This window comes from Lucilia cuprina, chromosome 5, assembly GCF_022045245.1.
Source record: "Lucilia cuprina isolate Lc7/37 chromosome 5, ASM2204524v1, whole genome shotgun sequence".
Taxonomy (NCBI): domain Eukaryota; kingdom Metazoa; phylum Arthropoda; class Insecta; order Diptera; family Calliphoridae; genus Lucilia; species Lucilia cuprina.
The window spans coordinates 63974265-63989498 of record NC_060953.1 but is presented as its reverse complement, the minus strand read 5'-3'; the positions used below and the strand labels follow the sequence as shown (position 1 = coordinate 63989498).

The following is a 15234-nucleotide window of genomic DNA, read 5'->3' as shown; positions in this document are numbered from 1 at the left end:
GTTCTAGTTCTGTTCTAGTTCTGTTCTAGTTCAGTTCTAGTTCAGTTCTAGTTCTGTTCTAGTTCTGTTCTAGTTCAGTTCTAGTTCTGTTCTAGTTCTGTTCTAGTTATGTTCTAGTTATGTTCTAGTTCTGTTCTAGTTCTGTTCTGGTTCTGTTCTAGTTTTGTTCTAGTTCTGTTCCAGTTCTGTTCTAGTTCTGTTCTAGTTCTGTTCTAGTTCTGTTCTTGTTCTGTTCTTGTTCTGTTCTAGTTCTGTTCTAGTTCTGTTCTAGTTTTGTTCTATTTCTGTTCTAGTTCTGTTCTAGTTCTGTTCTAGTTCTGTTCTAGTTCTGTTCTAGTTCTGTTCTAGTTCTGTTCTAGTTCTGTTCTAGTTCTGTTCTAGTTCTGTTCTAGTTCTGTTCTAGTTCTGTTCTAGTTCTGTTCTGTTCTAGTTCTATTCTAGTACTGTTCTAGTTCTGTTCTAGTTCTGTTCTAGTTCTGTTCTAGTTCTGTTCTAGTTCTGTTCTAGTTCTGTTCTATTTCTGTTCTAGTTCAGTTCTAGTTCTGTTCTAGTTCTGTTCTAGGTCTGTTCTAGTTCTGTTATAGTTCTATTTTTGCTCTAGTTTTGTTGAAGTTCCATTCTAGTTCTGTTAAAGTTTTATTATATTTGAGTTATAGATCAGTTATAGTTCATTTCTATTTCAGTAATGAACTATTTGTGAAATTTATAATGCAATTTTTTCATTGTAGCTCAAAAATTAAAAATGGTGTTCAATACATTTTTATCTTCTTGTACTTTAAATTATTGCAACAGAAATTTCATGTTCCTGAGGTGTGATTTTATGAACCACCTAAAAATGTTTTAATTAAAATGTTCATGTCTTAATATATTTTGGAAAAATAAAGGTGTCATAGTAAATACTTAATTGGAATTTTGTATGGTTCAGAAATACTGTTTTAATTTTTGTATATATTTGAAATGTTTATTACTTATATAATTGAGAGATCTGTAAAACAAATTAAATTACAGATATGTTTTTTTTTTATATGTATATTTAAAGTTGTATATTACAAGAAGTCAATTATTAAATATACTGAAAACTTTAAAATAGTATATATCGAATTAAAGCTCTTTAGAATATCTTACTTGAAATGTTATATGCCTATTATATTAATAATATAGAAAAGAGCATTCACAGTATGTTATAAATCTATGTTAAAATTTTAGTCCCTAGAAAGTTAATCTTCAAAATAATAAAATATATATCTTTCTTTCCTTAAAGATATATCTACAATGATTTCATTTGCCAAAAAACAAAAAAAAAACTAAATTAAAAACATAATTTTTAGTGGGTCCTATCCGATTTGAAATTTTGACTATTAAATTAAGTCTCACTACGATATTCCAAAAGAAAATCTTTACAAAAACACTTTGTTGAACATTAATTTTTATGTATTTTGTATATTTGTAATAAATCACGTTAAATAATATGTAAGTGGCATTTGCATAAAGTCCAACTGTTTTAAAATTAATCAATGAAATTTGATATTTATGATTCGCTGTAAATGAAATCTTTAAATTTTTATGACAACAATGTTTATCACAATATTTTATAAATTAAAAAGAAAGTTATATAATTTCATTAAATTATATAACGATAATGAAGGTCCATACCATGATGTTATTGAATACGAATATTGACTTATTTTACAAAAGTAATAAATATGTTATTTCAATTTGGATTTGGTCACACCGAAAAATCACTATTTATGAAAAACTTGAATATAAAGTTATCAACCGCACCTTGCAATTAACAGTTGACAACGTTGTGTTGTCATACGTATGTATATACTTTGACATAGAAAAATTATAAACACTTTGTTGTCAATTTGGCATCATGAGTGTAAATATCTTTTCCCTCTGTGTACGTTATAAAGATCTGAAAATTTTCGAAACGGACGAGACTTCACCTTTAACTGCAATATTAAATTATTGTCATACTAATGTGTCTGTTACTATAGGTTTTATCTATTTTTGCACTCGTTTTTAAATAAAATGTTCTAAAAGTCTTCAATATTTTTAATTGCAATCAAAATAAAATAATTTAGCTCTTTAAAACTAGTTCAACTATTTCCCAGTTTCAATGGCACTTAAATATTTATATATCAATAAATTTGTCTCTGTTTTTTAATTAATTGGCTTTTGTCTTCAATTGATAAAAATCTTGACAATATTTCAATGACTTTCTATATTTTGCAGTATAAATATTTTATTGATAAACAACTGAATGTTAAATAAATAAATTAGAATGAAGTAAAAGTAGGTAAATACGTTTACTGAAATGATTTTTGAATAAACACTTCGTTGAACGCCAAATTTGTAAGAAATGGAGCTGGATTAGAATGCAGATCAGAAACTTTTAAAATATAGAAAAATTTTTATAATAATCACATTCATAAGTTCTCACAAATGAGAAGTATAAATGATTTTATAAATCATACTTTACTCTCTGTAACTATAAAAATACTACTTCTCTCAGAAAATGTCTTAAACAATTTTTGTCCATTTCTCTCTTTTTACCTAATCTACTTAAATTCACACATAAATACATGTTTAATTATATTGATCTAATAATAAACAATGATTTATTTCTTTATAAACAAATTCAATATTAGTTTCATTGTAATTTTTTACCTTTTATTTTATTTTCAGAAACCATACTCTCTTTCCATATCTAACGTTCGTAAGTACAATCGATTTATTAACAATGTAGCGTATTTTCGCATTTTGCTCATAATATTTTTCCATTGAATTTTCGTACATAATAATCTTATCATTTTGTCATATGAAAAACAAACAAATAAATACGTAAGTATATCATACTCTTTATTACTTACTAATGCTTTATTTCGATAAAAAAAAAAAACAATTTTTAGACATGTCGTCAATTATTTTCCATGGAATTTGTTGTTACTCCTCGTATTAATGTAAATGCGAATATGTCGTATGTAGTAATACGTAAAATGTTAAAGAAATTTCCGTCACTGTCAGTCTGCGAAAAAATTTCGTCGAAAGTCCCTAATACGTAATTAAAAAGGTTTGCAATACAAAACTATTTTGTCCTAATATCACTACAAAGTATTTTTAATTTCAAGTTTAGTTCTAGTTCAGTTGAAGTGCAGTTTTAGTACAGTTCTAGTTCAGTTCTATTTGCGTTCTAGTTCAGTTCTATTTGCGTTCTAGTTCAGTTCTAGTTCAGTTCTAGTTCAGTTCTAGTTCAGTTCTAGTTCAGTTCTAGTTCAGTTCTAGTTCAGTTCTAGTTCAGTTCTAGTTCAGTTCTAGTTCAGTTCTAGTTCAGTTCTAGTTCAGTTCTAGTTCAGTTCTAGTTCAGTTCTAGTTCAGTTCTAGTTCAGTTCTAGTTCAGTTCTAGTTCAGTTCTAGTTCAGTTCTAGTTCAGTTCTAGTTCAGTTCTAGTTCAGTTCTAGTTCAGTTCTAGTTCAGTTCTAGTTCAGTTCTAGTTCAGTTCTAATTTAGGTCTAGTTCATCTGAAGAGCTATCGAATACTACTCATATGTAAAAATTCAAATTTGTCCTCAATCCCTCTGTACAAATAACAAATAATGAAACTTAACGGGTGCTATCAAAACCATAACTTTCGTTACGTTACGCTACTTAAGTATGAGTACAATTTAAATTTTTCAATTAAATCTAAAATGTGATAATTGAGTTAAAAGTTTAATTTAAAACCAGCAGTTTTAAATTCATACAATCATATGGCAATTTAATACAGAGAAATAACTTGCTTACAAACTCAATAAAAAAAGTATCTAAAATATTTTATCTTATCTTATCGCAAGGAACAAAAATTGTATATAAACAAATACATAAATAAACGTGCATGCGAATGTACATCCACAATGTGAGTTAATAATATTTATTTTGTATTTTTTTCTTGTGTTGATAAAACAAATATTGATTTGCAAAAAAAATATATATAAAAGCAAATCTAAATTACCTACTCTACACTGAAGTACTAAATGTTAGTAAACTATGGCCACTTTGTTAGGATCCGATATAATACATACACTACAAAAGGGAATTGATGTAGCGCTCACCAACGGGCAATTGAAATTCAGCTAAAATAAATAACAACATCAAAAAAAAACTCAATAAAAACAATGAGGGTTTTGATAAGATAACAAAATTGACAAAAACACACAACATTTACGACAATGGGCAAAAAAAATTATATATTTGGTACCAAAAAAAGCCCCTTTAACTAAATGTGTGTTTTTTGCCAAAATAAAAAAAAAAAAACATCCGAGAAGAAATGTTTACATTAAATACGGGCATTATGAGGCGTATGAAGTTTTATTAAACTATTTTTAGATATTTTTGTTGTAATACAAAATAACAAATAGTCTGACGTATTATTGTCTGTTTATTTTTATGTCAACCATAATTTTTATGACGTTTTTTTGTTTGTTTATAGAAGACATTCCAAAAATCATGTTATTACCACGATAATGTTCATAATGTTGATTCCGATGAACATGATAATAATGATGATGATAGTGATGACGTTGTTAGCAATAATGTTGATGTTGTTGACAATGTTGCTGCTGTTGTTGGACAATTTGCGTTAGCAATAATTTGAATTTATCTTGTCTCTAGGGCACATAAATAGAATATTAGTTTTCGGAAAAACAAACAACCAACAAAAATAGGGGCTCTAGCATTTTAATGAAATATGGCTGATGAAATTTTTATTATGATGCCCTACACAAAGAGTCATGATGGGGTTATGTATTTAATAGATTTAGAAATCAATTCTAAAATTGCCCAAAGATATAAGTAATGAAGTGGGAACCAAAATAAATGATGAAACCAAAGCACATATAGATTGATAAAAAGCTTAACTTTAGTTCTTGTTTAGTTCTAGTTCAATTCTAGTTCAGTTTTAGTTCAGTTCTAGTTCTAGTTCAGTTCTAGTTCAGTTCTAGTTCAGTTCTAGTTCAGTTCTAGTTCAGTTCTAGTTCAGTTCTAGTTCAGTTCTAGTTAAGTTCTAGTTCAGTTCTAGTTCAGTTCTAGTTCAGTTCTAGTTCAGTTCTAGTTCAACTTTAGTTCAGTTCTACTTTAGTTCTAGTTCAGTTTTAGTTTTCTTCTAATTCAGTTTTCAGTCGTCATTATTAAATTTTTATTCTGTTCTAGTCTAGTAGACCGGAGGTAGTGGGTTCGATTCCCACCCGTGACACTGGTTGAACAGTGTAACCTATATCATCACACTAGTTTCAAGTTTTACACAGAAAACATAGGTTATTGGTAAGTGTTCTAGTCTGGTAGACCGGATGCAGTGGGTTCGATTCCCAACCGTGACACTGGTTAAGCAGGGCAGAACAGGCCCGATAGAGGCCTATGTGTATTTCTTCGGATTTGATGTGTATACATCCTCCTTTCAAACTAGTTCAGTTCTAGTTCAGTTCTAGTTTAATTCTACTTCAGTTTTAGTTCAGTTCTAGTTCAGTTCTAGTTAAGTTCTAGTTCAGTTCTAGTTCAGTTCTAGTTTAGTTCTAGTTCATTTCTAGTTCAGTTCTAGTTCAGTTCTAGTTCAACTCTAGTTCAGTTCTACTTTAGTTCTAGTTCAGTTTTAGTTTTCTTCTAATTCAGTTTTCAGTCATCATTATTAAATTTTTATTTTCTTTTTTTATTATGCATCTAATATGTCTTTGTTATTAGAGCATATCTATTATTATTATTTTAATAAATCATTTCCACACATTACAAATAAAACTTCAATGAATTATTTCCATAAATGTTTTTGACACCCGCGTTATTTATTCATTTGAATTTGATCAAAGAAATCTCTGATTAGATGTTTCTAATGTGTTTCTTCTTCTATTAATTTAATTTGGCTGCATATAAAATTATTTTGTAAAGGTAAAAAACGATTTATTTTTGTTGCTGTCTGCAGTATCTATATCAGTGTCTGTCTACATTTTGTTTATAATTTTGTTGTTGTATTTTATTTACAAGATATATTACTTATTGTATAATTTGACAAATATTTCATGTTTATAATGGATCATTTTTTGGGGAAAAATAAAACACCCACTAACAAAAATGTATGTATTTTAGACTGACATGTTTTGAATTTATGGCTTTTGACACCAAAAAAAAAAAATATACTTCTCATTCTGTAATCACATTAAAATGTTCTTGTTGACCTTAGAAGCCCTTAAATAAAATGATGACAATAAGTAACAAAAAAATCTATATGTTGACAACAACAAAAATTGCTAAAAATTATAAAAAAATACATACTGATTTTGAAATCACTTTTGTTGATGTTGACATTAAAGTTGTAAATATATTTTTGATTTTGGAAATTTTTGGATATGCAATAAAATGTAGGTGGATAAAGGTCGATTGGTGAAGTAAAGTACGTAGATAAGATATGTAATCTTTATTTTATGAAAATCATCTACACTATTTTAGTTGTCGACATTAAACCGATCTAGAATTGCACTAATACTGAAGTAGAATTAAATTAGAACAGAACCGAACCAGAACTGAATTAGAACTGAACTAGAACTGAACTAGAACTAAACTAGAACTGAACTAGAACTGAACTAGAACTGAACTAGAACTGAACTAGAACTGAACTAGAACTGAACTAGAACTGAACTAGAACTGAACTAGAAATGAACTAGAACTGAACTAGAACTGAACTAGAACTGAACTAGAACTGAACTAGAACTAAACTAGAACTAAACTAGAACTAAACTAGAACTAAACTAGAACTAAACTAGAACTGAACTATAACTGAACTAGAACTAAACTAGAACTAAACTAGAACTGAACTATAACTGAACTAGAACTAAACTAGAACTGAACTATAACTGAACTAGAACTGAACCAGAACTGAAACTAAACTTTAAATAACCTGGAACTGAAGTAGAAGGGGAACAGACCTGATATTTAGTTAAAACAATTATAAAACATAAAAAATGCAATTAAAATTATTTTCCGCGTTAAATTAAAGTTTTCTTAAATGTTTACACTTTAAATTTCTTAAATTTTCTTCAAGAAATAAAAGAACATATAAAAAATCTTTTATTTCATAAACTCGTACATACATGCATTTAGTACTTTCCTTTGCCAGCAATTTAAATTCATCCCTCTACAGCTTTGTCCTCTTAACAAAAGTTCAATTGAGGACAACATTTTCTATGTATGTTTGTTCCTTGTTTCCAGAGAGATTTCAAGGCAGAAGACACAACAATAAACACAGAAAAAAACAGTAAAAGTGTAAATAAAGAACAATAACAAAAAACAAACACACGTAAAAGCAGTAAAAAACAAAAATCTTAAGTATTCCAAGGATATCCGAAACAAATCAAGGATACATTCTAAACACCCTCACTTTTCGTTTTTTATTTAACTGCTTTTTGCAATTTATTTGTTGTTGCTTAAATCTGCACCCTTTTTATTGTATATGGAGGACAAACAATGGCAAAGTGGAAAGGAAAAACATCATGTGTCTTTAAAAACCAAATCCAAAAAAATATATAGTAATAACAACCAAGAATTTGCCTTAAAATAAAATTAAAGTCAAACAAACATTTTAGCTGCAAATAAAGTTGAAAAGAAATTTAAAAGAAAAAACCCAAAAGCAAACAAAAACTTAATGTAGCTAAAACAGAACACAAAAAGAAAAAAAACGTTGAAAAATAAAGCACCCAAAAAAGCCATAAAGACTTAAATACATTTTCATTTTACATACATTTAGATACGCATCCATTCAAAACATTCAATGATTTTTTGCTTAAAAAAGAATCACCATCAACATTATCATCATCATCGTCTTTGTATTGTTGGGAAAACATCCCCCTTTCAATTATAGGACTCCTTTTTTCCTCAGTTTTTTTTTCGTTTTTAATGATGAAAACATGCTGTTCCTCTTCATAGTCCTCGTTGTTTTGTAGTCAGTCGTTTAAATGGCGTCAACAAATCAATTCCACATCACAGCATACTGATGAATGAGCGAGTACTTTAGTTGTATGTATGTATATTTGGTCCAATATATTGGTAAGTAAAATTGGGGGAGAAGGAAGAGAATGATTTTACCACCAGCTTTATTTTCATTTTTATAGTCTCAACCTAAAGCTTGAGTAGTGTAGTTAAAATAATCTATAGAGTACTCGTGTACTAGATTATTGTAAAAGGAGAGCAGAGAAGGTAAAGCGTTTTAATGTTCATTGGTTTTGGCAGCATAAATGAATTTAAATCTTTAGTAGAAATATTTAGAAAATAATAGACTAAGGTAAGATATTGTAGTGGGTTTTAGTTGAAATTTACTCCCCAAACTGTTTTCAAACTTATTGGTTGCAAACAACAACAAATTGTGAACCCAAAAACAATTCTTTCGAGAAGTATACTATAGTCCCCGGTTTTCGACTTTTTTCATGTTATTATTAATATACAGCCTAAATCGTCTGATCTATTCGTTAGATATAAACAGAAAATATCAACAAAATTTAGGAATGTTGAACTAACAGGTTTATTCTTTAATCTTTAAATAAAGGGCTCGAAATATATATAGAACATCAGCTTAAATCTAATTTTGTTGTAATTTAAAGTTTTACATCTTCGGGCAAATCTCGGAACTTACAAAGTTTTTTATACCTAATTCTTCTTTCGAACAGATTCTTACTTCCATTCCACGAATAATAAAAAACGCACAGTTTATCCATAAAATCGATCTCCACTTAGGAATTGGTCTGATCAGCTATTACCTAGTAAGTTAGTTAGTTAGTTAGTTTGAAAGGAGGATGTATACACATCAAATCCGAAGAAATACACATAGGCCTCTATCGGGCCTGTTCTGCCCTGCTTAACCAGTGTCACGGGTGGGAATCGAACCCACTACATCCGGTCTACCAGACTAGAACACTAACCAATAACCAATGTTTTCTATGTAAAACTTGAAACTAGTGTGATGATATAGGTTACACTGTTCAACCAGTGTCACGGGTGGGAATCGAACCCACTACCTCCGGTCTACCAGACTAGAACACTAACCAATAACCTATGTTTTCTGTGTAAAACTTGAAACTAGTTTGATGATATAGGTTACATAACTTTCAGGATCTTTTCTATTATATATATTAATACAAATTGTTTGCTCCAGAGGTCTTCAACTGATCACATCGTTAGAGCTAGATGTAACTAGCGTATTATTCATAACCTTACAAATATTTGACTCCTTATAACGATTGCACCTCGTCGGAAAATGCAAAATTATGAGGTAATGATGTGGAGATAATCTTTAAGACGACATCCGAATCCTTTCGAATATATAGTCAGTTTCCATTCAAACTCATTATTACAAATTTTGATAACTTCAGGTGTTTGTTCATCAAAAATTTAATTCATTGATAAAAATTGCCGTGTTTTGGAAATCTGTTCAGATATTCCGTAGAACCATTCATTTTTATGATCATATCGGCAGTAGATCATGATTTTGAATCAAGCATTATTAATTTTGTTTGTTCCTTCGTATGTTAATGGAACAAAAGGATCTAAACGGAAGGAGTTAGAAAAAATCCCTAAATATTGCTGTATTAAGCTTGATATTGAAAATGGGAACAATCGGTCCACATTCGACCCTGATCCCAAATATACATAAGAAACTCTTCAGAAGTGCACCTTAAAGATCATAAGTGTTTTTAGAAACGAGTCTTAAATCAGTCTCAATTTTAACCGTTCAATCGTTCTATGGGATCGGTACATTATTGACCCTACCCCCACTTTAAACACTTTCAATAAATTTCAATAATAGACAATTAAAACATGAAGAGAAATTCTATACAAATTATTCATCAAAAATATATTACACCCTTAAATTATAATCAATCCAGTCCCTATCGGATCGGTTCATTATTGGTCCTATTCTCACATGAGAATACTTGATAAAAGAGAATCAAAAATATAAAGAAAAATTTGTTAAAAATAATTCATTAAAATTTTATTAAACTTTTTAATTCTAATCGATCCAAGTCCCTTTAAAAGGCGTTATTCCACAATACCGTAAGAATGTGTAGATAGTGGTAAACTTTAAATTCCAATAATTAACTCATATTCACATTGTTCTCAGTTCATAAAACTATAGTCACGTACAAAAGTTTGCCCTTGTCGGGGTATTTTTTATAATAAACTTAACATTGATGTTTGATCTCAACAAAAAAAAAACAAAAGTTTTACATAACAATTGTTTTTGTTCAAAAAAAAACTACATGATTTCTGTATATGTATAGGTGGGTATTCATGTGCAGAATTGCAGACATTACAGAGCCATTTAAAGCCGGCCGGTATGTATTTTGCAGATTAAATACATTTTTTTGTTTTACTGTAAAAATAAAAACTAAAGTTTTTTCATTTTTTTTTTTTTTTGTTTTTGTTACAGCCCCATGGCTGAAAAGTTAGCAAATATTTTTAAATGGAAAAATAAAAACAACAACAATAGTATGTAATATATATTTTATATGTTGTTATTGTTGTTGGTTAAATTTTGCTTGTTTTAGCCGGATTTCCCTTGTAATTTGTGAAAATTTACGTACCTGCGCATTTGTTACTCTTTGGCAAGAAGACGACGATGACGATAACGATGGACTGGCAGTTATTATATTGATGTTGTTGCTATTGCTGTTGTTGTTGAAGTTTCTGCTATTGTTGCAACTGATGTTGGCCGCATGTTGTACATGCATTGTTTTTGTTGTTGTTGTTGTTGTTGCTGCTGTTATTTTAGTGTTTATTGGCATCGTATGCAAAAATTGATGTTGTTTTGATGGTTTTTGTTGGTTAAGTGGCTGCTGCAATTGTTGGTGTTCCTGTTGTTGTTGCTGCTGTAATTGAGTAGTATGTTGCTCTTGTTCAGTTTCAACTGTTGGAGTTTTTAAAGTGGATGAACCTTCATCCTCTAGTGCTGTTGATTTTGATGTTTCTGTTTCTGTTGTTGTTATTGCTGGTTGACCAGCAACCATAATTGCATTTTCTTGCTGCGGCATTTGCTGCTGCTCTTGAGGTGTTTGTAATTCCTCTTGTTGTTGTGATATATTTGTTACTAAACTAGACATTGAATTGATTTTAATTCAAGCAAAAAAACTATGTTAGTTTTATAAATGCAAAACTTTTGTTAGAGTGAACAATAAATTGCTTGGAACTTTACTTATTTGTTATAAAAATTTTTAAAATATTTTTTCTAAATATATTTCATAATTTAATTTTTTTATATATTTTTTTATTACTTTTTTCTAAAATTATAATTTTCACTTCATTTTATAAAAATATTTTTTAGCAATTTTTTTTTTTATTTTTTTAAAACCTCAAACTATCCTTAATTCACGTCCGTTACGCTAATACGCCTTAAACACGTTGTAATCTCTACCGTACCGGATTTCTTACTAACTTTTAAACTCAAACGTAAATTTTTTTGTTAATGGCACGTTTTACGTTAACACCGCAAAGTTGAAAACGAAATCCCAAAGCGTTTTCCTTTTTTTAACATTTTGCGCTTTTCTGTAATATGGTGGTTCTAAAGAAGTCAGACGACTAGAAGAGATTCTCCTCATTCACTTACAGTTTGCTACTGATAGCAATAAATATATAAATATAACTGTAACTGCGCACTTTGATTTCTCAGTACTCCCCCTGATTTTGTTCAGTCTTTTCTGCTTTATGATTTTTTGTAGTATCTTGTAACTATTTATTCCTCATTGCAGTTTATCAAAATTGAATAAAATTCATAGAATAAATAAATAGTTAGAAACTAAAATTGTTTGTTAAATTAAATATTAGCAATTGCTAAAGAGTGTAAAGAACTCTTTTTGAGGGTTGAGATAACGTAAAACGTCCCTCAACCACAGCAATGTCAGTTCAACTTCAAGGGCTGTTTACTGTGATTTTTTTTTGGTGGCAGTCGTCCGAGTACTACACACTCACGCACATATGATTATTTGTGATAATTTATTGGCTTTTAGTGTTCCCGCGTATTTTATCATAGAAAAATCATTTCACTTTATTTATTAGTTAGAAATTTATTTTGGATTATTTGTTTTTAACCAGAAGTGATGCGATAAATTGTTAATGTTTTGCGTATGTTCGAATGACGGGAGTCCAACAAGTTTTACAAATTGGAAATTTCCATTGTATTTGATGGGAATACAAGTTGATTTTAAGATTTTTATGGTCTTGTAAAACACAGTTTTGACTTTGACTTATTTAACTCACACCTAGGTGAATGATTGGATTGATATATCTGCAAGAAGGACAGTTTGGACTGTCAGATGGTTACTATTGTTCTAGCCGATCCAACGATTAACAAATCTGATCTTGTGTGATTGTAGACATTTAGTTTTAGAAGGAACTGGTTTCCCAGTTTATATAACCGCCCTTAATGACCACTAAACTGTCATAAGTATCAACAACAATCTTTAAACTAGCAAAGTTAAAACACTCTTATGCAGAGAGTCCTTCAACACCCACTTAATGAAACTTAATTCTTAAGTTTATTCTTTAATGACCGTAATGAATTAAATTACATAATAACATAACACCTACCTGTTTTATTTCCTTGAACATTTAAACAAAGTCTTTTCCCCTTCCTTTTCCGAGTGTACTTAAGCAACAACACCATCATAATATATCAATGTTAACTAATGCATATTTGTCTACTCACATTTAAATTTGTATCTTTTGGCTGCCATTTGTATAAAATATTTCTTTGTATTAGTTTTTATTTGTTTACGCAATGTTATGTCCCTTCTAAATGTCTGTGCTCCATGCCTCTCTGTGTGTCTTTTGGTCTGCCACATTTTTCTGCTCTATTTGTTTTAATTCTCACCTACGCTTTTACGCTACACATACACATTCATCAGACATAAACGATGATTAGAAACCCAAGTACCTCTTTATGCGGTTTGTTTAAGTCGGTCGGTTTTATTCTTTCTATTTTTTTTTAATATTAAGAATTATTTTGTTTTGTTTACATTGATGTTTGAATACACTTGGTGTGTGAATGTGTTGAACACTCATACTATTATGCTAATGTGTTTACGACAAGAAAAACCTTAAACATTTGTTTTATTATGGTTGATATTCGACACCAACAATAAATATAACAGCAACTTAAAAACTTAATATCATTCCATCATTAAAATTTCGAGGTCAGTATGAAAAGTCATTGAAAAACACGCTGTATCTATCTATCTATCTATCTATCTATCTATCTATCTATCTATCTATCTATCTATCTGTCTATCTAACTTGCTAACCAAATAACTGACTAACCAACTAACTAATTAACAACTCAACTTTCAGAAATACTTTTCAAACTAGCCTCGTATAAATATCTGTATGCACTTATTATTACATATGTACATTTATTATTATTATTGTTTATTTTTTACATTCAATACAATTCAGATGTCTGTGTAAACGAGCAGACCCCAACAACAGCAACAACTGACCACCAACAGAGTTATGTGACATTTTTGGTTCGCTGGAGGTAAATCTATACTTTTAAAAACAAATTTTTTTAAATACAAATAAAACGTTTCTTTATTCATGTTCTCGCCGTCATTTATTGTTCATTGTCAGCAATGTAAATGCTGTTGCTGTTGCATAGTATGTGAATAAGATTTTATCATTGCGATAAAAATGTTGTATTGAATTACACCCGCTTCGTTTTCTGGATTTGTATAAAAAAATTATGCATAAATTAAAAAAAAAAATAGATTTTTTGTATAAACTGTTGATGATTAGAAATTCGTTGAATGATTTTACTTGTCAAATATGAGTGTCAACAATGTAACGGTTTTGAAATAACATCGAAATAGATTTCACTTAAAGATGGGAATTTTTAATGAATTTTTAATTATTTAAATGTGTGAAGTAGATTTCGTGTAGATCATGTGATTTAATTTTATTAAAAATTCACATTCCATTGGAGGGTATGTGTTTGGTTTAGAGCAGTTTAAGTTATGTCTTTTTTCTAAGCAGAGTTTTTTCGAGCAGATCAAAATTAACCAAGTTAAATTTTGGTAAAAATTACTCTATCACTCGCATGTAATACTGAAGCACTTTTACAACACTCTACTTAAAGGTGACATAGATATTCAAGTCAAAGACTGACGCATGTGCGATTCTTTATAGATCTAGTGTTGTTACTTTGCTTTGGAAATCCTGATATTCCAACATATAACCGAAATTTAAAGAATATTTTGATGGAATAACTTTAACATATGTCTACACGAGAAAGAAAAGCAAACCAGAAAAACTGTTGTGGTTCCGGAGGTAGTTCCTTTTTACCGGACATTACCGGACACGAAGCCCATAGTTAGTTAGTTAGTTATTTAATTAGTTAGTTAAGTTAGTAAGTTAGTAAGTTAGTAAGCTAGTAAGTTAGTAAGTTAGTAAGTTAGTAAGTTAGTAAGTTAGTAAGTTAGTAAGTTAGTAAGTTAGTAAGTTAGTAAGTTAGTAAGTTAGTAAGTTAGTAAGTTAGTTAGTTAGTTAGTTAGTTAGTTAGTTAGTTAGTTAGTTAGTTAGTTAGTTAGTTAGTTAGTTAGTTAGTAAGTTAGTTAGTTAGTAAGTTAGTTAGTAAGTTAGTTAGTAAGTTAGTAAGTTAGTAAGTTAGTAAGTTAGTAAGTTAGTAAGTTAGTAAGTTAGTAAGTTAGTAAGTTAGTAAGTTAGTAAGTTAGTAAGTTAGTAAATTAGTAAGTTAGTAAGTTAGTAAGTTAGTAAGTTAGTAAGTTAGTAAGTTAGTAAGTTAGTAAGTTAGTAAGTTAGTAAGTTAGTAAGTTAGTAAGTTAGTAAGTTGGTAAGTTAGTAAGTTAGTAAGTTAGTAAGTTAGTTAGTAAGTTAGTTAATTCGTCTCTGAGAAGAATAGGACCAACAAATATTTATTACGAGAGAAGTACCTTGACGTTTAGGCCGTTATGATTTAAGTATCACTACCCGCTTTCATAGAACCTATGAACTCCTACCTGACAGACTACAACACCAACTTCTTACCCACCGGAGGTCCACTACTGCAGCATCTATAGCATGTTCAATCTTTTCTCACTTCAAGGAAGTAGCAAACAATCAAATTAATCATCAATATTTCAAATGTTTCAACAATATTTGGGTGGTACGCTTGAAGCCAAAAAGAAAGATACAAATTATCAATAACAATAATTTGTGAACAACCTAGTGTAA

General features: G+C 29.3%; 1 protein-coding gene across 1 annotated transcript in view; it reads right to left on the bottom strand.

Annotated features, from left to right (window-relative positions):
• LOC111682737 (breast cancer anti-estrogen resistance protein 1) overlaps positions 1 to 11584 on the bottom strand; it is a 79739-nt gene extending 68155 nt beyond the window's left edge. The window contains exon 1 of the mRNA XM_046951195.1: positions 10599 to 11584. Within this exon, the coding sequence (XP_046807151.1) occupies positions 10599 to 11114 (516 nt within the window). The 5' untranslated portion in view covers positions 11115 to 11584. The remainder of the gene's footprint in view (positions 1 to 10598) is intronic.
• Positions 11585 to 15234: the final 3650 nt, after the last annotated feature.